At 43.0% G+C, this 21,251-nt stretch overlaps 1 protein-coding gene and 1 pseudogene across 3 annotated transcripts in view; both read right to left on the bottom strand.

Moving 5' to 3' along the window:
- The window catches only part of NR1I2 (nuclear receptor subfamily 1 group I member 2), a 36,143-nt gene extending 16,395 nt beyond the window's left edge, over window positions 1-19,748 (bottom strand). For 2 of the 3 annotated variants that reach the window (XM_025376175.1, XM_025376176.1), the window contains exon 1: window positions 17,935-19,748. Coding sequence is in view for 1 of the 3 variants with exons in the window: in XM_025376174.1 (XP_025231959.1) it covers window positions 17,381-17,475 (95 nt within the window). In the remaining 2 variants the exon portion in view is untranslated. Of the gene's footprint in view, window positions 1-17,380; window positions 17,522-17,934 lie in introns of those variants that run through there. The other variant, XM_025376174.1, reaches the window with a different exon arrangement.
- On the bottom strand, window positions 7,611-8,317 carry LOC112618746 (annotated as a pseudogene).
- Window positions 19,749-21,251: the final 1,503 nt, after the last annotated feature.

The following is a 21,251-nucleotide window of genomic DNA, read 5'->3' as shown; positions in this document are numbered from 1 at the left end:
AATGAAACAGTGGTGGGTTTAATCCAGTAAGTTTAGGGAAGATTTGTTATGTGGCAAGAAATAATGGAAGCAGAACCCCTGGAGTTGGGTTAGAAATAGATCCGAACTGGGGTGAAGGGGTGCCAGCCAGCAGCTGCAGTCCTGCTCCTGTGTAACTCTTCCGTCACTGTTCCTTTACAGAATGTCACCCTTGGGCAGGAAAATGACAGGGACTGGGTGGCTGGTGTGTGCCAGCTACATCTCTATTTCATGCAAATTTAGTGAGACCAATTAGATGTGTACTTCTAACTGAATACAGCTGTGTTTGCTTCTGAGGGCTCCACCTGCTTCTCAGGGTGCTTAGTAATTGGTGAAGTCTCATCAGAAGAGGGTTGAAAGTATCATCTCCTGTACTGAGTGAAAGTAAAACACTTCTTCAGAGAGGCCTTTGCAAAGATAATTGATTGTAAAATCCAGTATGCAAGGTGAATATTAAAGCTAAGGACTATGTTCTCAGAAAGGAAGAATATAATTCATTTATTTAATAAATGAGTGAATAAATCAATGAACTTAGTCTTTCTACATGACTAAACTTGTCAGTTTGCTGAAGGCACCGTAAGTCTGCACTGAGCACACACAGCTCCTCTCCTCTTCAGGTGAGCGATTCATTGACATTATTTAGCTGGTAGGAGGTGGAGCCAGAATCTCAATCCATGTCAGTCTGACTCCAAAACCTGTGTTCTTAATTCAGTGCTATGCTGCATCCTTCACAAGGTTTGTCTTTGAGTGAATGAACTGTTCATTAAACTTTCTTCATTTCCATGCCTACAAACTTTTTCCTAGGTGGTTCACCCCAGACAGGGTCCCTCCATGCCATGGGACTCCTTTAATGTAGCTTTCTGTTCTCAGGCAGGAAGTGATTCCCTAAGACCCTCACTTCTTTTCTTGCCATTTCAATTCTAGCTATAGAAGAATGGACCAAGGAACCTTGTTGCCACTCTGACCACATCCAGAGTTATCTTGTCCCATACCCTCTGAAGGGCTTGAGCCCAGGAGGTCAAGACCTGCCTGGGTAATATAGCAAGACCCCATTCTCCAGAAAAAGGAAAAAAAAAAAAGACCAAAAAAAATCATATGATTAATGAAAAGGAAATGGAAGATAATATAGACAAAAAGATGAAGGCAAGAAAACTTTCAAAGGAGAACTATGATCTATGAAAAAGTAAAAGACCCATAATAGCCAAAATAATGTTGAAAGAGAAGAACAAAGTTGGAGGACTTATGCTTTTTGATTTCAAAACTTACAACAAAGCTAAAATAACCAAGATAATGTGGCATTAGTATAAAGACAGATATAGAGATTGATGGATCAGAATTGAGATTCAAGAAATAAACCCTTACTGTTATCATTAATTGATCTCTGGTAAAAATGCAAGGCAATTCAATGGAGGAAAGACCAACTTTGCTAAAAAATGGTGCTTGGAAAATTGGACATTCACATGCAAGATGAATTAAAGCTCTTATCTCGTGCCATACAGAAAATTTTACTCAAAATGGATTACAAAATCATAGACCTAAATGTAAGAGCTATAACTATAAAACTCTGAGAAGAAAACATAGGAATAAGTCCTTATGGTTAGGGAAAGATTTCTTAGATATGACACCAAAAGCATGAAGGCTTCAGGTATTTTACACACACACACACACACATACACACACACATATATATATATATATATATTTTGAGACAAAGTTTCGTCACCTAGGCTGGAGTGCAGTGGTACAATCTTAGCTCACCACGGCCTCTGCCTCCCAGGTTCAGGCAAGTCTCTTGCCTCAGTTTCCCGAGTAGCTGGGATTACAGGCACCTGCCACCACGCCCGGCTAATTTTTGTATTTTTAGTAGAGACAGTGTTTCACCATGTTGGCCAGGCTGGTCTCAAACTCCTGACCTCAGGTGATCCACGAGCCTCAGCCTCCCAAAGTGCTGGGATTAGAGGCGTGAACCACCATACCTAGCCTAGTTTTCTTTATAAAGCATATTACTGGTGGCTGATAAGACAGATTGTCATATTACATTAGGAAGACTTATTCTATTCCTGGCTTTTAAAAGTCTTTTTTGTTGTTTGTTTGTGTTTGTTTGTTTTTTACTCAGAAAAAATATGGCACAAAAAAGTTGATAAATTGAACTTCATTGAAATTGAAAATGTTTGTGCTTTTCTATACTATTAAGAAAGTAGAAAGATAAGTCACAGATGGAAATTATTTTTAAAATCACATATCCCATAAGGGACTTGTATTCAGAATATATGAAGAACTCTTACAACTCAATAATAGAAATACAAATGACCCAATTTTAAAATGAGCAAAAGATTAAAATAGATATTTCACCAAAGAAGCTATGAAATGACCAATAAACATGTGAAAATATACTCAAGAATATTGGTTATTAGAGAAAGGCAAATTGAAACCACAAAGAAATACCTCTTACAATACACAACAATGGCTACAAATCAAAAAGACATAAGAGTCAGTAATAATGTGGAGAAACTGAGCCCTTATGCACTGCTAGCAGGAGTGTAAAATGGTGCAGCCATTTAAGAAAACAATTGCTCAGTTACTTAAACATAAATTCATCATAAGTCAGCAATTCCACTTCTACATATCCACCCAAGAGAAATGAAAAGCTATGCCCACACACAAAAATTGTACACAACTGTTCATAGCAGCATTATTCATAATAGCCCAAAACCCAACTCACATAGCCATCAACTGGTTCATGGATCAATAAAATGTGGAATACACCTGGAATACTAATATACAATGAAATTCTATTCAGTAGTTTAAAAGAATGAAGGATACATGCTACAGCACAGATGAACCTTGAAAACATTATTCTAAGTGAAAGAAGTATACTCAAAGACCACATATTGTATAGCTCCACTTATATTAAACGTCCAGGAAAGGAAAATCCATAGAGAAAGTAGATTTGTGGTTGCCTGTGGCTGACAGTGGAATAGAGAGTGGCTGCAAATGGACATTAGGTTTCTTTTTGGAGCATAGAAATGTCCTGGAATTAGATTTTGATGATAGCTGCACAAGTGTAAATACACTAAAAGTTATTCAATTGTTCACTTAAATGATTAGACTTTATGATACATAAGCTATCTCTCAATAATGCTATTTTTAAAAATTATCAACTGGACATTTCTGCATATTCCAGAAATTAACTGTATGATATCTGAAATTGACAACTCATTGGATGTTTTACAACAGATTGAATCAGCAAAAGACAGTGATAGTGAATTCAAAATTAGGTCAACAGAAAATATATAAACCGAAGCACAGAAACAAACAAAATAAAGAGCATTAAGAAAAAAACAGGGTGTAAGAGACACATGAAACTCAGTGAAATAGCCTAACATATGTTACAGACACAAGACTGGGACAGAAGCAATCTGGGAACACACATTTGCCAAGAAGTTTTTGAAAGTAATGAAAGGAGGATTAAAAACACACATACCTACCCACACACCTACCCACACATCATAAAATTGCTGGAAATCGATGACAAGAAAACTAATCTTACAAATACCCAGAAAAAAAAAATTACCCACAAAGAAATAAAAATAAGATTAATGGTTGACTTTTCAGTTGAAATTGTAACACAGAAAAGACAATGGGTTGATATCTTTATTGCTGTCCAAGAATTTGACCAACAGTTTAATTATCCTTCCATTGTGAAGGCAAAATAAAGACATTTTCAGACAAAGACTGAAGAATTTTTTTGCCAGCAGATACTTGCGTTACAAGTAATACCAAAGAAAGTTATCCTGGCAAAAGCCAGTGGGGAGCATGGAACTTCAGGAGGGAATGTGGAGAACTAAAAAGGGTAAATATATGGGTGCATATAAAACAATATTGAAGGTTTAAAACTACAATAATAATAATGTCCTGTATATGCTATATTTTAGAGAGATGTATGTATGTATCTGTGTGTGTAGATATGTACACATAGAGAATTGAAATAGTGATGAATTTGGGGTTGGAATTATTTTCATTTTCTCCTCTATAATTGTCTGTATTTCCTCAGTTTTCCCTGTCTTCTTTAGAGTAAGAGTCTGATGGCTGAATGCCTGGAGACTGACATCCCAGAGCACCACTTCAACAGCTTGAAGAAGGGAGTATGGTGGACGCAGAGGAAGAGCCGGGACACCTCCTGCCTGGCCCACTGAGCTCTCCTATGAACAGGCTGTTCCTGCTGCTTCCTCACGAGGCCATTTCCTTTCTGCGAAATGCTGATTTTCTGTATAAGATCCCCTGTGTTTGTTTGGGGGTAGTGGAGAATAAGAATGAGAAGGGGACACACACACACACACACACACACACACACATGCATACACACACACGTCTTTGTGCCGTTACTTCATTTGCTAAGAGGCCCCAAATCCCCTATTCAAGGGAGAAGGGAGGTCTTCCATGAACGACACACACATAAACACGGGAATGACTGACTGTGACCACACAGGACCCAGCTGGCCGGCAGCCTCCTGGAGGTCAGAGGACTTTGGTTTTTGCTCCTGGCAGGGAGATATAGTGGGCATTGTCTTGTTGTCATAGTCAGGAGGCCAGGTCCTAGCCCTTGCCACTGATGTTGAACTAACTCGTTTTACTCACTAACTGCTTTATGCTTAGTGCCCCTACAATAAAATGGAAGCTGCTAAGAGAGGCTGACATGGCCTTGGGCATGAAGAGGAAGAGGAAGAGGAGAGCACACTGCTGCAGGGGCTGCTGCCATAGACAGATCTGGCAGGGCAAGAAGTGAGGGGAGAGGAGGTGGGGAGGAACCAGAAAAGCAGATGCCACTCTGAGGCTGGCCCAGGGGAAGCCCCCAGGAGAGCCTGCCCTCCAGAGAAGACAAGTGTGAACGCGGAGGGAAAGAAACTAAGAAGAGCAGTGCAACTGGAGATAGTGATGGAGGGGAATTTGAAATAATATCAGTGTGAAGTTTCTGCTACAGAAGGAGCAAGGCTCCCAGGAGTATGTAGAGAGGAGAGGAATAGAGTTGGAAGGGAAGGGAAAAGGGGAGAGCAGTACAAGGCTTGAGAGAGCTCAGGGCTGGACAACGGAGCAAGGAAGGGATGCAAAGGAGCCTTGAGGATTAGAACTAGACAGAACCTGCTGGGTGGGCCTTGATCAACGGAGGACAGTGAGTTCCAAGGAGGCTCAACACAGGGACTCTTGCAAGTCCCCTGTCTTGGGGCTGGGAAAGAAGTCAGGGAGAAATTTCAGGTTGTGTCAGGCTGAATGAGACCCTGCTTCAGTTCCAGGGACCTGGGGTTTTCTGATCAACAGGGGATTAAGCCGTGAAGTGTGGCACACTTGGTGTGAGTGTTTAAATCATGTGAGATGATTCAGTGGTACAGGGTAGATCACAACTACAAACTAGAAAAAAATCACAAAGTTGAGCATGTTCCTCTCCCTGTAGAAGAGACACCAGGAAGGGAAGGACTAAAGGGAGGTGCTGGGAGACAACTTTGTGCCTTGGGGGAAAGTGAGAGGCAGGGAGGTGATCCACTAGTGACCTTTGGAGTCAAATATTTAGACACTAGGCATGAGAACACGGGTGAGTGCTACAGATACATCTGGGCCAACAGGCCAGGAATTGGAATTGGGTACAGACATGGGAAGTGGTCATCTTTAGTGCTAGAAAGAATGAAATGATCAGTAGAAGGTGTAAGACACTGCCTATTAGGTTGGGAAGTTTAGTGACAACGTAGGGCAAAGGAGAAAACCCCACTATATATTGCCAGCAAAATACTAGAAAGGGGATGATCTACGGGAGAGAAGCCTTGTCAGGGCGCGGTGGGATATAGTTTGATAAACACGGAGACAGGGAAAACTAAGGCAGTGAGAATGGGGGAATTGTAGTTTAGAAAGAGTTAAGAAGCAAAGTGAAAGAAATTCAAGCAAAAGAACAGAATCCGGCCTTGACTATTTCCAGGCACAGGGAGGTGGCAGCATTAGGAGATGAGGAAAGAGGATTAACGGGGAGCCCAGAGAAACTGCAGGTGATGGGCATGTTTCTTAAGAGAGAAGGAGAAAAGAAGAGGGCTGCTAGCCATGCAGCAGCTAGGGAAGAGTCACAGGTAAGGGCAGACACACAGCAGTGCTGTGTGGTCGTAAACAAGGGAGGCGGGGCTGACTGGCTGAGCAGAGCAGGAGACTGAAGGAGCTCAGAGTACACTGCCTCAGAGCCTTTTATCTCCCTCTCCTGCCCCACCCTCTTCCTGTCCCCCTGCAGGCACACAAAGCTTGTCTGTTACCGAGGCATCCCTTATGGTCTGCCTACGTTGCACTTTGCCCTGCTAAAGGACTCTCCAGGGTCACAGGCCGGGGAGAGTCGCTGTCTGGGACACAGCTAGTCTCCACTTCCGCACTTGCCCAGCTCCCTTATTGGCCTGTGCACGGACCAGCCCCAGCCAAGAGCCAACTCCCCAGCTAGTGGTGTTTGGAAGAGAAATTTCATCTATGTCAGGCCTCTGAGGCCAAGCTAAGCCATCATATCCCCTGTTTACATCCAGGTGGCCTGAAGCAACTAAAGATCCACAAAAGAGGTGAAAAGAGCCTTAACTGATGACATTCCACCATTGTGATTTGTTTCTGCCCCACCCTAACTGATCAATGTACTTTGTAATCTCCCCCACCCTTAAGAAGGTTCTTTGTAACTCTCCCCACCCTGGAGAATGTACTTGGTGAGATCCACCCCCTGCCCGTAAAACATTTCTCCTAACTCCACGGCCTTTCCCAAAACCTGTAAGAACTAATGACAATCCCACCACCCTTTGCTGACTCTCTTTTCGGACTCAGCCCGCCTGAACCCAGGTGAAATAAACAGCCTTGTTGCTGACACAAAGCCTGTTGGTGGACTCTCTACACGGACACCTGAGTGGCAAGGATTGAGGCTGTTCATTTTCCTTGTGGTAACTCTGGAGGGGAAAAAGTGGACTTTGGCTAGGACAGAACGGTGGGCAGCAAGGTTCTGGAGTTACAGTGAGATCTGATTGTGTTAGTCCATTTTGTATTGCCACAAAGGAATCGGAGGCTGGGTAATTTATGAAGAAAAGAGGTTTGTTTGGCTCATGCTTCTGAAGGCTGTACAAGCACGGCACCAGCGTCTGCTTCTGGTGAGGTCTCAGGAAGCTTCCAAGCATGGTGGAAGGTGAAGCGGGAGCCGGCACGTCACATGGCAAGAGGGAGCAAGAGAGAGAGGAGGAGGTGCCGGGCTCTTTAAACAACCAGCTTTTGTATGAACTAAGCGTGAGAATCACTCATTACCGAGGGTACCAAACCAGTCATGAGGGATCACCCCCATGACCAAACACCTCCCACTAGGCCTACCTCCAACACTGGAGGTCACATTTCTTTTTGTTTGTTTTTTGTTTTTGAGACGTAGTCTTGCTCTGTCAACCCACTCTGGAGTGCAGTGGCATGATCTTGGCTCACTATATCCACTGCCTCCTGGGTTCAAGCGATTCTCCTGCCTCAGTTTCCCGAGTAGCTGGGATTACAGGATTACAGGCATACGCCACCACGTCCGGCTAAATTTTGTATTTTTTTTTTTTTTTTAGAGATTTGAAGTGATTTTATCTTTATTTCCTTCACTTTAAGCCAATCATGAAATTTCACAGTGATTTCTGGGGTGGGGGCAGAAGGAAGGCAGTGTTAAGAATCATCGGGCCTGTGGCCCAGTTGGCCCGTGGAGGTGCAGGCAGGGTGGGCCCTCACTGGGGCAGCTGGAGGGGCACGGACTGCCCCACCGGCAGACTGGTGATGTTCCAAGAGCGAGAGCTGGTACGTGATGTCCTCCGCAGCTTCCAGCTCGCACAGCTCCATCAGGCCGCCCCTGCAGTGGCCAGTGAGTGCTGGCCCTCTCTGCTTCCTGCTGAGCCACCTGTTTGGCTTCCACTGCTTCTGTGAACTCCTTCCTGAAGGTCAGATTGTCAAGGACACATCGTCCAGGATGAGCCCAAAGGTGGCTGCTTGCTCTGTAAGGTTGTCGCTCACCTGCCTGGAGACCAGCTCTCTCTGGGTGATTAGTTCTCCAGCATCAAAGCGAGCCACAACTGACTTGAGGCTCTCGGCAGTGATGGATGGCAGCACACGCTCATCACAGTCTTCTCCGATGCTGGTGAAGATGCGAGGAAGCTGGCTAGTGACAGGCCCAAAGAGGACGCAGAGTGTGATGTTGACATTCTGTAAATCCTTGCTACCAGTGATGACTGGCACATTACGTGGTTGAGAATGGTGGTCAAAGATAATCGGTTTCTGTACCCATGGTATGAGAAAGTGAGTTCTTTCCCCTACCACAATGTCCTGTACTCCACAGAACTGGTCAAAGATGACAGCTCTGTGCCCAGCATCCATGTTATATAAGGCAGAGTTCACCATGCCTCCTGCAACAGCTAAGGCCAGCCCAAACTTGCTGATGGACTCAAACACTTGGCAGCTATGTTTTCTTCTGCTGAACCCTCTCACACTGGCTTCCACTCTGACCTCCACATCTAATTTTTGTATTTTTAGTAGAGACGGGGTTTCATCATGTTGGCCAGGCTGGTCTCAAACTCCTGACCTCAGGTGATCTGCCCGCCTTGGCCTCCCAAAGTGCTGAGATTGCAGTTGTGAGCCACTGCGCCCGGCCTGGAGGTCATATTTCAACATGAGATTTGGAAGGGACAAACCATCCAAACCATATCACTGACTTTGACAAGAGACCCATCAAATAACTGTTTTTTAGACCAGCGATGATCAAGGAATGCTTTTGATAGAAAATGGTATTACTTCCTTCCTCCATCTGAAGAAGACAGGTGTGTCACATGAGCTGTCAACATTGGTGAAGCAATTACACAAGGGGACAAATGGTGTTACATACAAGTGTTCACAGCCTCCCACCTCTCCTTGTGCAGGAGACTCTCACAAGATGTTAATCCAGCCTGACCTTGCAGGAGGAGGCCACTGTGGAGGCCAAGCCCACCCCAAACCTGTTCTTAGAGGAGCTCCTGGTGCCCAAACAAAGGGTCCATAGACCTTCTGGGGCCTGTGAAGAATGGTGTAATTGCTCTGTCCCAGGGACAAGTAATTCCCTGACCCATTTAGATCCTCTTCTCGTGAGTCTAGATGTCAGACACACAGACGGAGCTAAGTTATAAGGTCTGCTGGCTGGACTGCTGTCTAGGGGGCTGCCATATTCAAAGGCACCAAAACATTATTGGAACGAATCAGAAATCAGGTGAATTTTAAATTGTCTCTTTTCCTACCAAAGCAGTCATCACCCTGAGGTGGAGACTTAAAACACTCCTTGATAATACAGACTAGTATCTGCACGGTGCTCAGGGACACTCACATGCCTGTCACACAGGGCCACTCCAGCCAACCCAACCCTGAGGACAGCACATTGAAGTTGGCAGACAGAGCCAGAAATGGAATAATATGTGGTGTAGGGCTGCTTGCAAGAAAGAAATGTACTGTTTTATTATGTAAACACTTAAACATGCCTTCCAAGAAGTTGTGTGGTTTGGAAAATTACACAGAATAAATTACTTATTTTGACCATAAAGAACATAGTACATATTTAAAAGAACATCACTTGCCAACAAGCACATGAAAAAATAACATCACTAATCATAAGGCAAATGCAAATGGAAACCATAATGAAACATCACTTTATACTCCTTAGGATGGCTGCTATCACATAAACAGAAAATAACAAGTGTTGACAAGGCTGTAGACAAGTTGGAACCCTGGACTCAGGTGTTAGGAATGTAAAAATGGTGTAGCCATTATAGATAACAATATGGCAATTTCTCAGAAAACTGAAATAGAATTATCATATAATTCAGCAACCATTTCTGGGTGTATATCCAAAAAGAACTGAAATCGGGGTCCTGAAGAGTTATTTGTACACTGATGTTCACAGCAGCACTATTCACAATAGACAAAACGTAGAAGCAACCCAAATTTCATCAACTGATGAATGGATAAACAAAACATGGGACATACTACAATGGAATACAGTCAGCCTTGAAAAAAAAAGAAAATTCTAACACATGCTACAATACGGATGAACCTTGAGGACATTATGCTAATTGAAATAAGCCAGTCACAGAAAGACAAACACAAGGTATAGTAGTGAAACTCATGGAAGCAGAAAGTAGAATGGTGGTTGCCAGGGTCTGTGGGGCAAGGGGAATGGGAGTTGTTTAATGAGTAGAGTTTCCATTTTAAAAGATGAAAAACCTCTGGAGACTGGCTGCACAACGATGAAAATATACTTAACCTTACTGAGCTACACACTTAGAAATGCTTAAGATGGTAAAATTTGTTATATGAATTTTACCAGAATTAATTAATTAATTTTTCAATCCTGCTCCTTCTGTATATTTTACCACAAATTAAAAAAAGAACATCACCAAATAAATGTCAACAAATATTTAAAGAATATTTAAATTGAATTTAAATTGAAAGGGAAGCCAAAATAGCAGATTGCTCTGGGTACCTTGGTCCTGCCCTGTGCATGGCAGCCACAGTGCACTCAGAGAGAAGGCAGGACAGGGAAGCTGCAAAGCAGGAAGGGCTCTGAGGAAGCAGAAGCTGTGAGGTGGAGAAGCAGCAGAAAGAAAGGAAGCAAAGGAAAGTAACATCAGTAGTTGATATGGTTTGGCTGTGTCCCCACCCAAATCTCATCTTGAATTGTAGCTTGCATAATGCTACATATGTGGGAGGGACCTGGTAGGAGGTAATTGAATCATGGGGGTGGTTTCCCCACACTGTTCTCGTGGTAGCGAATAAGTCTCATGAGATCTGATGGTTTTTTAAGGGGAAACCCCTTTCACTTGGTTCTCATTCTCTCTCTTGCCTGCCACCATGTAAGACATGCCTTTTGCCTTCCACCATGATTGTGAGGCCTCCCCAGCCACATGGAACTGTGAGTCCATTAAACCTCTTTTTCTTTGCAATTTACCCAGTCTCAGGTATGTCTTTATCAGTAATGTGAACATGAACTAATGCAGTAGTTAAAAGCACTACAATAAGGAATAAAAAGATAACCATGTCAATTAAACTGCATTTGATCCCAACCTGAGTTCTGAACCACATTTTAATCTCTAGGAAGCAGGGTCCTGGCAGTTGAGATTTTTGCCTTCCTTCTCTCCCATGCCTGCTTCAGAAGTGACCCTATTTTAGGTCACCTGGAGCCTGTGCTTACAATCTAAGAGAGTGATCCTCCAGCTTTCATGTACGTACAGATCACCCGGGAACTCATGAAAATGCAAATTCCCATTCAGTAGGTCTGTGGTGGGCCTGAGCTTCAGCATCTCACAAGCTCCCAGGTGAGCTGATGCTGTGGGTCTGCAGTCCACACTTGCAATAGTAGCAGGACCTAAGAAATCCAACTAACCAGACAGAAAATTGGCAGTACGCAAACAGACTGGCATGGAGAAGATGATCTTGTCAATAAAAACACCTTTATGGTGCTAGGAAATAAAAGAAATAATCAAACAGATATGTGAAATGACTCACATTTTAAATTGCTGTTTAAAGCCAATATACAGGCTAGGCACAGTGGCTCACACCTGTAATCCCAGCACTTAGGGAAGCTGAAACAGGAGGGTCGCTTGAGGCCAGGAGTTTGAGACAAGCCTGGGCAACATAGTGACATGCCATCTCTACAAAAAAATAAAAAATTAGCCGAGTGTGGTGACATGTGCCTGTAGTCATGGGAGGCTACTTGGGAGGCTGAGGCAGGAAGAACACTTGAACCCAGGAGGTCAAGGCTGCAGTGAGCCATGATTGTCCCACTGCACTCCAGCCTGGGCAAGAGAATGAGACCTTGTCTCAATCAATCGATAATAAATAAATAAATTTTCATATGTCATAGCCAGGGATGGTGGCTCACACCTGTAATCCCAATGCTTCGGGGGCTGAGGCAGGAGGATCACTTGAGGCCAGGAATTTCAGATGAACCTGGGCAACAAAGTGAGACTCTGTCTGTACCAAAAATAAATTTTAAAAGTGTCTGGGCATGGTGGCACATACCTGTAGTCCCAGCTATTTGGGAGGCTGGGGCAGGAGGACTGCTTGAGCCCAGGAGTTTGAGGCTGCAGTGAGCCATGATCATACCACTGCTCTCCAGCCTAGGTGACACAGCAAGACCCTGTCTCTTAATTTAATAATAATAATAATAATAATAATTTTTTTAAAAGTCAATATACATTTGAGGGTGAGATAGCTCCTTCCCCGGAAAAGAATGTGGGGAGGACACATAGATACATTTAGTCTTCAAATGAGTCAAAGTAAAACCTTTGGAACCAGGTCACTGAGATTATGGGAAGTGAAGAGTGGGCAATTTGAAGTTGAAGCAACAGAGTCTAAGTAAAAGGGGGTAAATGGTTAAAAAAACAAAAACCATAATCTTTGGGATAGAAACTCTTGGAGATAGCAGGATTATATATATATTTAATTATGTGTGTGTGTATACAATATTATATATAATCATGTGTGTATACACACATATATGTACACACACACATGCATAATATATATATAATCATCCCACTATCTCAAGATACACATGCACATGCACCACACACACACACACACACACATACACACACACACACATATTAATGGCAGAATTGGCCAGAGGATAAAGAGAAAAAAGCAGGTAAGGGGAATGTAATGCAAGAATACTGAATTTCTAAGATGCAGGCAAGTGATGCCTATAAAACCATTGATGCTGTTCAGTGAAGGGAGATGTTTGGTGAGTTTAACTTACATTTGCACAAGTTTTGCTGTTTACAAAATCATTTCAAAATTACAACTTCATGTCGAGGTGCCTGTGAGGAAGGCAGGGCAGGATTTATCCCAAGTTGAACAAGTGAGTTGGGGGCAGAGCCGTTCTTATTATCCCTTTTACAAATGAGGAAACAGGGGCTCTGGGGTGTGTTCCAGTTCATGAAGTCAATTAATGACAGAACTTTTTTTTTTTTTCTTTTGAGGCAGTCTCACTCTGTCCCCTAGGTTGGAGTGCGGTGGCCTGATCTCTACTCACTGCAACCTCCACCTTCTGGGTTCAAATGATTCTCATGCCTCAGCCTCCAGAGTAGCTGAAATTACAGGTTGTGTGCCACCATGCCTGGATGATTTTGTATTTTTAGTGGAGACGGGGTTTCAACATGTTGGCCAGGTTGGTCTCAAACTCCTGACCTCAAGTGATCCACCCGCCTCGGCCTCCCAAGTTGCTGGGATTACAGGCGTGAGCCACCATGCCTGGCCAGAACATCTTTTCTTTTCCTTTATTCTGATTCTTCCTGTCAAGTAAATAGATACATGACGCAAGTTGTTTTTTCACAGAATTCATGGGGACAAAATGAGGCTATATGTTTTAAATTGTTTATGAAACAAATCAAGTATTGTAAACAAAAGTCTCCTCATTGGCCCTGGCATGCACAGGCCTCCACAGGAAACTCAGATAGCCGAAGTCACAGTTTGTGAATTCAGGAAAGTGAAGTCAGCTGCTATTTTCAGGGGGCCATAAATGAAAATTGACCTTTATGCTTCCTGGGACTTGGTCATCAGATCCAAGAGGTCAGAAGGTTCCTAGACACACATCAGGGTTGAGAGCTGGTTATCAGCCCAGGTCATAAGTACACACAGTACCCTCCTCCGATATTTAACAGGACACAGCGGCCTCCGAGTTAACTGCCTATGTCTTATCAACGCATGTGTAGTGCCAGTATTGCCTGTGGTTTTATAGTTTGACCCTTTGGAACTTACACAGATCCAGGAAAATTAGGATTTAGGATTTGGGTATGCGTCTTTATGTCAATTTCCAGTTGGGTATTCAGTTTGTCATATCGATGTTTCATAGAGGTTCAGGAGGTGTTGCAGAGAACTTTTCCCAGCCCCCTTCAAGTTGTGCCACCTAAAAGGCCCCTGTATGCAAGAGGGGTCCCCTACACATTCCTCCCGTCCTGCCCAGGTTGTGCCCAGGACACCAATATCTGAAGTGTGAGGACAAGAGTCTGATGGCTCAGCGAACAGAACATGGCAACCACACTAAGAATTTGAATTAATGTTGTCCACATTCCCTGAATTTATTGTTCTTTTTAATGGAAAAATCATGAGTCTGCATTCCAAGGGTCCTAGTGGCCATTGGGTCACCTCTGCTTCCATCACCCTTGGGATGAGTTATATAATTAGCTATGGAAATATGATAAGGAAATTGATAAATGCTGAAAAGCATTTAATAAAACTCAATATTCATTCATGATTAAAATTCTTGGTTAACCAAGAGGAATGGAAGAGAGCTTCACTAAACTGATATAGAATAGTTACTAAACACTTTTACTATGTATCTTATTGGAGAAGCATTAGAATCAATCTCATTAAAATAAAAAATAAAGATTTTATTGCTGGCACTATGATGGAGAAGGTGGTTAGAGAAAATTCTCCTGGTATACAGCACCTAAAAATACTGGATACATTTGTAAGAATGTCATCTTTCATGCAGGCTTGAGCTGGTAGGAAAGTAAAGGAAGTCTCAAGAGGCCAAAATTTATAAGATTATGCTAAGACAGAGGCATGAGAAAGGGGAGTCATGATTATCCTGGGGTTTTCTGGACTCCTGTAGGCCTGGAGCCTGGATTTTAATGGTAGAATAGGAGACAAGGCCTGGGGACCAACCAGATCATAGACTATAAACTCAAGATCCCCTAAGTGTGACATTGTCAGTAGGAATCACAGAGGGAGACAGGTGTATCCCAGGCCTTCTCAGCCTTGGCTCTGGGTAGAGCAAAAAGAAAAGACTCCTTTGAGATTCTTAACAACAGGCCTGCGATCAAGTAAGTTTGGGTCAGAATTCACACTATTTGTGTGGCCAGTAGACCCCAAGCTTATGGTGGTCCCAGTTAGTTCTGTCCTCAGGTTCCCGGCAAAAGCAAAAATAAATCCTCTAGAGGAAAACAGTTTCGATCTCAGTGAATCCCAAAGAGAAGGTTCCAAGAAAAATAAGTTCATAGTACAAAATAAAAATGGAAATGAGGAACATGACAAGAATGCCTAGGACATCTAAGTGTTTGTAAACAGTATCCCCTAGAATTGTGCAGTATACTTCCCACACAACTGTATGTATCAGCTCTGACACTATCTTCTTTCATGGCTACCACTCAGCCAAGGAAAACCAATAAGACACAAAAAATTAAGGTTTGTAAAGATTGGAAAGGAAGAAGCAAAACTCTTACTATATAAAGATGATATGTTTGTCTATCTAGAAATTCCAAAGGAATCAACTGATAAGCTTTTATAACTATTAAGAGAATTCCATAAGGTAACCAGGCAAAATGTCAAAACACAAAATAGATTTTCTATTTATTGGGGGAAAATATCAAGTAGAAAAATATAAACATTATAGTGGAAATTGGCTCAGGAATAGGAAATAAATACAAAAGGACAGAAAAATGGACATGTGTAAGTAGGAACTGAGTACATGATAGAGGTGACATTTCAGACAAATAGGAAAAAGATGGACTTTTCAATAAATATGTATTGCAATAAGTGCCAGATGAATAAAGACTAACTTTTTAAATAAAAGTATTACAGGAAGGTGCACCAAAGTAGCTTCATAATCTTGGAAGCTGCGAAATCTTTTAAAAATCAGCCTCAGAGAGTAAAATCCATAAAGAGGGAAATTGACAGGTTCAACTACATCAAAATAACAACAAAAATATTAGTAAAAATTTCTGTTGGCTAAAAAGTATGATTTAAACAAAGTTAAAACACAAGTGACAGGCTTAGGGAGAATATTACACGCATATCAAATAATTTGCATTGAGAATAAATAACAAACTCCTACAAAGAAGGAAAAAAGTCCAACATAAAATAAGCTAAGGATATGAATAGGTAATTTAAGAAGAGAAATACAATGGCCAAGAGAGGTCCTATAAAAAGAATGCTCAACTTCATTAACAATCAGGGAAATTAAAATATTGAAATAATGGGTTGTCATTTGCACTAATTCAAATGGAAAAAATAATAAAATACTGAATAAACAGCAAGCATTGCTTGGAGTGTGGAGGAACAGTAACTATCCTTCTCTGCTGGAGGGAGTACAATGGGTTCAGGCACTGCGAAGGGCTGTTTGGCATTCAAAAATTGAACCACATATATCCTGTGATGTGGTAATTCAACTTCTCAGTAGTTCCTCTAGTGAAATACTTGCACATGTCTACAAGCAGACAAACACAGTGGGGTTCATTGGTAAGACTGAAAAATTGGAAAAAGTGTAAATATCTATGAAAAAGAAAATGGCTAAATAAAAGAAGTGTACACTGTGAAATATGACATAGCTGTTAAAATTAATGACGTAGAGCTCTATACAGACATGGAAAGTCTCCAAGTCATGCTATTGAGTGGAAAAACAGAATTAGAACAACATGACAACAGATATGTTTAATGGTACATCTATGCATAGATGAACTCACACACAGACACAATGGTCTGGCAGTAAATATATCACACTAAGTACTTTTGAGGAAACTGGAGATTAGGATTGACAGAAAGGCCAAAGGTGAATTTAGGTTTATGTATACTGCTTTCTCATTTTCAAGGAGCATGAAATCATGTATTACTATATAATTTAAAAAGTTATTACCTAAAAAACATAGTCTAGTCTGTTTTGTGGTTGTCTTGGGTTTATTCCATAATAATTTTGGAACAAGTTGACAGCTTTTAGATCAGAAGTTGGCAAACTTTTTCTGTTAAAGGCCAGATAGTTAATATTTTAGGCTTTGTGGGCCATACTGTCTCATTTGCAACTGGTCAATTTTGCTGTTGTAGGGCAAAAACAGCTGTACACAATACAAAACTAATGGGCATGGCTGTGTTCCAATAAAGCTTCATTTATAAAAACAGCTGGTGGGCCAGAGTTAGCCTGTGAGCCATAGTTTGTCAACCCCAGGTTTAGACTTTTATGACATAACTAAAATATTTTTAAAGCATATTTGTGTACCAAAAAATACTTTTTCCCATTAACCAACTGATTAAATAAGCCTCTGAGGCCTCCCTTAGCATCCTTTCAACTCCAGCCAGATCATTAGAGGCCATGTGGCAGAGGAACAGTGCCTGCTATAGCTGATTCATTGAGTCAAGACTCAGTGGCCTCAGAGGTGTCTGTTGACCTGTCCTAGATATGGAGTGGCCTTAAAGCAGTGCCTCTGGCCATAGCCTCAGCCAAGCCGGGCTGTAATGTGGAGAGAAGAAGGGCTTGGTGGCACTGAGCACATGCAGGCAAGACTCGGTTCTGTGGGACAAGGTGCCCTCTCAATAGTAGAGGTAGAAAACTCACTGGTCTGAAGCCAACTCAGCTACAGGACTGTGCAGGGCTGTGGCAGGTGCACTGAGGGACCCCTCCTTGAGGTGGTGAGTACTGGTGACTGTCATGCTGCTGTCCTTGGCCTCAGGGGGCTGCCAGCACTAACCCAGCAGGTCAAAAGGAATCAGGACTGAGTTGCTCTCAGTTCCCATAGCCCCCAGCTCCCACTGTCCTGGGGGGGGGGGAATTTCCTGGGTCCAGGGACTCCAGCCCTGTAACAGGGAGGTGGCTGTATGTGTGACTTGTGGTAACTCATGCAGAGTTGAGGCGTCCCCGTGGTGATTTTTCTAGGAGGCTAGTGCAGGACCAGAGAGAATCAGTAATGAGGCGCAACATTAAGTGACTGTTTTCATGCTTTTTTTTTTTTCCAACCTAGAAATGAGGAGACAGCAGCAAGGCCAACATGATTCAGCACCCACTATGATGCTGACCTCAAACAGAAGGTATACTTGTGTTCACACACATCTTTTGGATGAAGCTGAAGGGCGGTCAGCCGCTAGCAAAAGAGAAAGAAAGAAAAACCATACCTGCTTAGCGGTAAGTTCTTCGCTCTGACTTCTCCCCTGGGGTCCACTTTGAACAATCAGGTGCAAAGGATCGATCAAGGAGTAGCTTTATCAAGGAGCCGCTGCCTTGTTCAGGATAGGAGTATTAGCTTATTCTCTCGCTTTTCTCACTGTGAACACCTGGCTTGCAGGCAGAGGCCAAGATTCCCACTGAAGTAAAGGCAGTGCTTCCTCTTCCTGTCCTAGTCATAGGTTATGATTTCCCCGGATATGAGACAATCTTGTCTCTCACCTACATTTCAGTCCAAGTCAGATGTAGGTTCTAAGCGGCCCCATTGCCACTCCCAAAGTCCCAAGTCCAGCGCTTGAACTAGCAAATGAAGAGATTACCGTATTTACTCTCATTATGTTCCCCCTACTTTTTTCTTTCAGGTGTCTTCACTGTAAAAACACAGGAGAAGGGGAAGAGAGTGGCAAATATCTGCTTTGTCTAAGTAATTCTGAGCATATTTCATCAGTCTGAGGGTCTCTGTCCTTTACTTTTAGGGGCAACGTTAATTTGAACCTAGATCTCTAATACTTCCTCCTTTGTTGAAACCACCTCCCTGGATAGTGTTACTTGATGCGAAAGTGAGCAAAGTATTGATTTATGACAGTGCCAATCACCAGCGTGGTTATTTAAGAGGGAGGCAGGCACACAGGGAGAGGGAAAGGGTGTGAGATGAGGCAGCTGAGCACAGTTCTTGAGAGTGTGACCCCACCGCTCTGATCTCAGAACAGAAGGCTGACCAGGAGTTGGGAGGATGGACCAGCTGAGGGCTCTTTGCTCTCCTGGGTCCTGCCAGCAGGCAGCGGTCCTCACTCTCAATCTCAACCTTCTTATTCCCCAGTAGCAGCTGCTCCCAGGTGAACAGAATCAGCAAAAGCCGAACGTGGTGGATATCAGGAGATTTTCCTTCTACTCACTTTGTTTACAAAGATGCTTTATGGCAGGTGTGGGGAGTGGAAGTAACTGCTCCTACCTAACAGGAAAACTAAGTACAAGCCTCTGGCAACAGTAAAGCGGGGGCATGGGCCCCAACAAGAGAGGGAGAGGGAGACCGCAACTGAGCAGACAGGTGGAAAAGAGAACCGGGGATCGCCAAAAAATGACCACAGTTGTCTTCACGTGAACATCTGGACTTCCTTACATTTATTTATTGACTTAAGTTGTTTTTATTTTGAAGGACATGCTTGAATCCAGCCCTGGTGAGAAAAGCCAAAATATCTAAATATGATTTGTTTTGTTCTGTTTTTAATCAGTTTCTTTTCTACCCAATTTGCACTTCCCAAGGGATGAGAAGGACTTGAGCCAGGGATTTCCTAGGGGTTAACGTTTCTCAACTGGAGGCTTGCCTTGCTGTTTTCAGCCAAGTGCAGAATGTAAGGTGCTTACACAGCTCACTCCTGGGGACTTACTGTCAGCAGTGGGGAACTGGGACCCACAGCCATAGGACTCTGTCCTTTTTTCAGTCACATTTCTGATTATACACAGGGGATTCTGCTAGGGCGAGGAAGCATTGGATTACAAATCCCACCGGACAGCAAGTTGACTTGGGCCTTAGGCAGGGAGGACCTAGAGTAAGTGCAATATTGAATGTCATGAGGATATTGGAAAGAAAAAGAGTAAGTGAAACACTGGATTTCAGTCCCAGGGGAAGTAGCCTGAACAGTGTGCTCTGGGGTAGGAGGACAGCATAGGGCTATATCTGGGGCCTGCAGGTCCCCTGAGAAACATAGATCTGAAGGCCATGGCTACAGCCAAAGTGGGTGGGAAAGCTGGAAAGGGTTAAGAACTCACCCCAGAAAACTTATTTCCAAGATCAAAAGTAGGCCTTTCTGCACTGACAGGTATTTCCATGTCCAGGGAAAAAAGGCGCGACTCCAGCTCAGGTAGGGCACCTTGCAAAAGGCCTTAGGTTACGGGTAACATACATAGCTTTCATCATCTCTCAAATCCCTCCTGGCTCACAAGAGCCTGGCCTTCTCTCTCTTATAAAATATGGTGAATCGTTTACAGCAGAAACAGGAAACTAAGAACAGATTATGAAACCACTGTGGTAAAGGAACTATTCTCAGTTTTCTGCAGGGATCTTTGGGTCTCTTTTCCTCTGGGTCTGTGGTGTGGGGTCCCAGCTAGAAGTCAGGAGAAGGCTGTAGGAGTGTCGGGCCTCTGTAGTCTAGCACTGCACTGTTAATATTAGGCATGGCTCTATAGTGAAATGAGTTAAGAAAACAGCCAGAAAATACACTCTTGTTCTTAAGGACAGCTTACTAATGCCCTCAGGTGAGGGCCTGTGTCACTCTCAAGCCCAGCTGGGAAGTCAGAGAAATTTGAGGCCTTGACCTCTGTTCTACACTTTGTCTATTGCAGCAGCCAGAAATGTAGAGCTCCTAAGCTACTGATCAGAGAAAAGCAGATCTGATCAGCCTGAAGAGTTTCTTTTTCTTTTTCTTTTGTTCTTTTTTTGAGATAGGGTGCTTGCTCTGTCACCCAGGCTGGAGTGCGATGTCATGGCCATAGCTCACTGCAGCCTCAACCTCCTGGGCTCAAGCAATCCTCCCACCTCAGCCGCCCAAATACCTGAGACTACAGGTGCATGCCACCATACTTGGCTAATTTTTTTGTTTTGTTTTGTTTTGTAGAGACGAGGTCTCATTATGTTGCCCAGGCTCAAGCAATCTGTTTGCCTTGGCCTCTCAAATTGCTGAAATTACAGACATAAGCCATTGTGCCTGGCCAGTTTCCTCAGTGTGAATTCATTCAATGTTTTACCCCATCTCCAGAGAATATTTATATTTAAAAAGAGGAAGAGAGGACAAGATAAAAGAATGATGCACTGATGATATAAATTGAGGTAGAATCTGAGGAAAATAGGTGTTTATTAGCCAGTCACATGGTCTTTCTCAAAAATCTCTTAGCCTTCCTTTGGGGTGTGCTCAGGGGCACTTAGGGCAGAAGCATGGAGGTGACACTCTGATGCCCTTGAGGCAGTCTTGGAGGAACCTTCTCCCTTTTCATCCTTAAGTGGAGGTAGTAGAAGTTACCCAAGAAGGCTAGGAATAGGAATCTTCTCTTTGAAAGCAGTTTCATTTTATCACAAGTAGAAGCAGTGACGCAAATTTTAACTTCCCAGAAATGGCAGGTTCCAGCAACCGGGGGGACAACTAAATTTGAGCGCCAGCTGTTCCAGATCCTATAATTACTCTGAGGCTCCATAAATTACACTTGTTGTGGTCAGAATTCCAATGTCTCTCTTAGAATTTTGGAACACTTTGTTTTCACCTCATCTATAAAT

This window comes from Theropithecus gelada, chromosome 2, assembly GCF_003255815.1.
Source record: "Theropithecus gelada isolate Dixy chromosome 2, Tgel_1.0, whole genome shotgun sequence".
Taxonomy (NCBI): domain Eukaryota; kingdom Metazoa; phylum Chordata; class Mammalia; order Primates; family Cercopithecidae; genus Theropithecus; species Theropithecus gelada.
The sequence above is the reverse complement of the archived record's forward strand: the minus strand, read 5'-3'. Positions and strand labels throughout refer to the sequence as shown.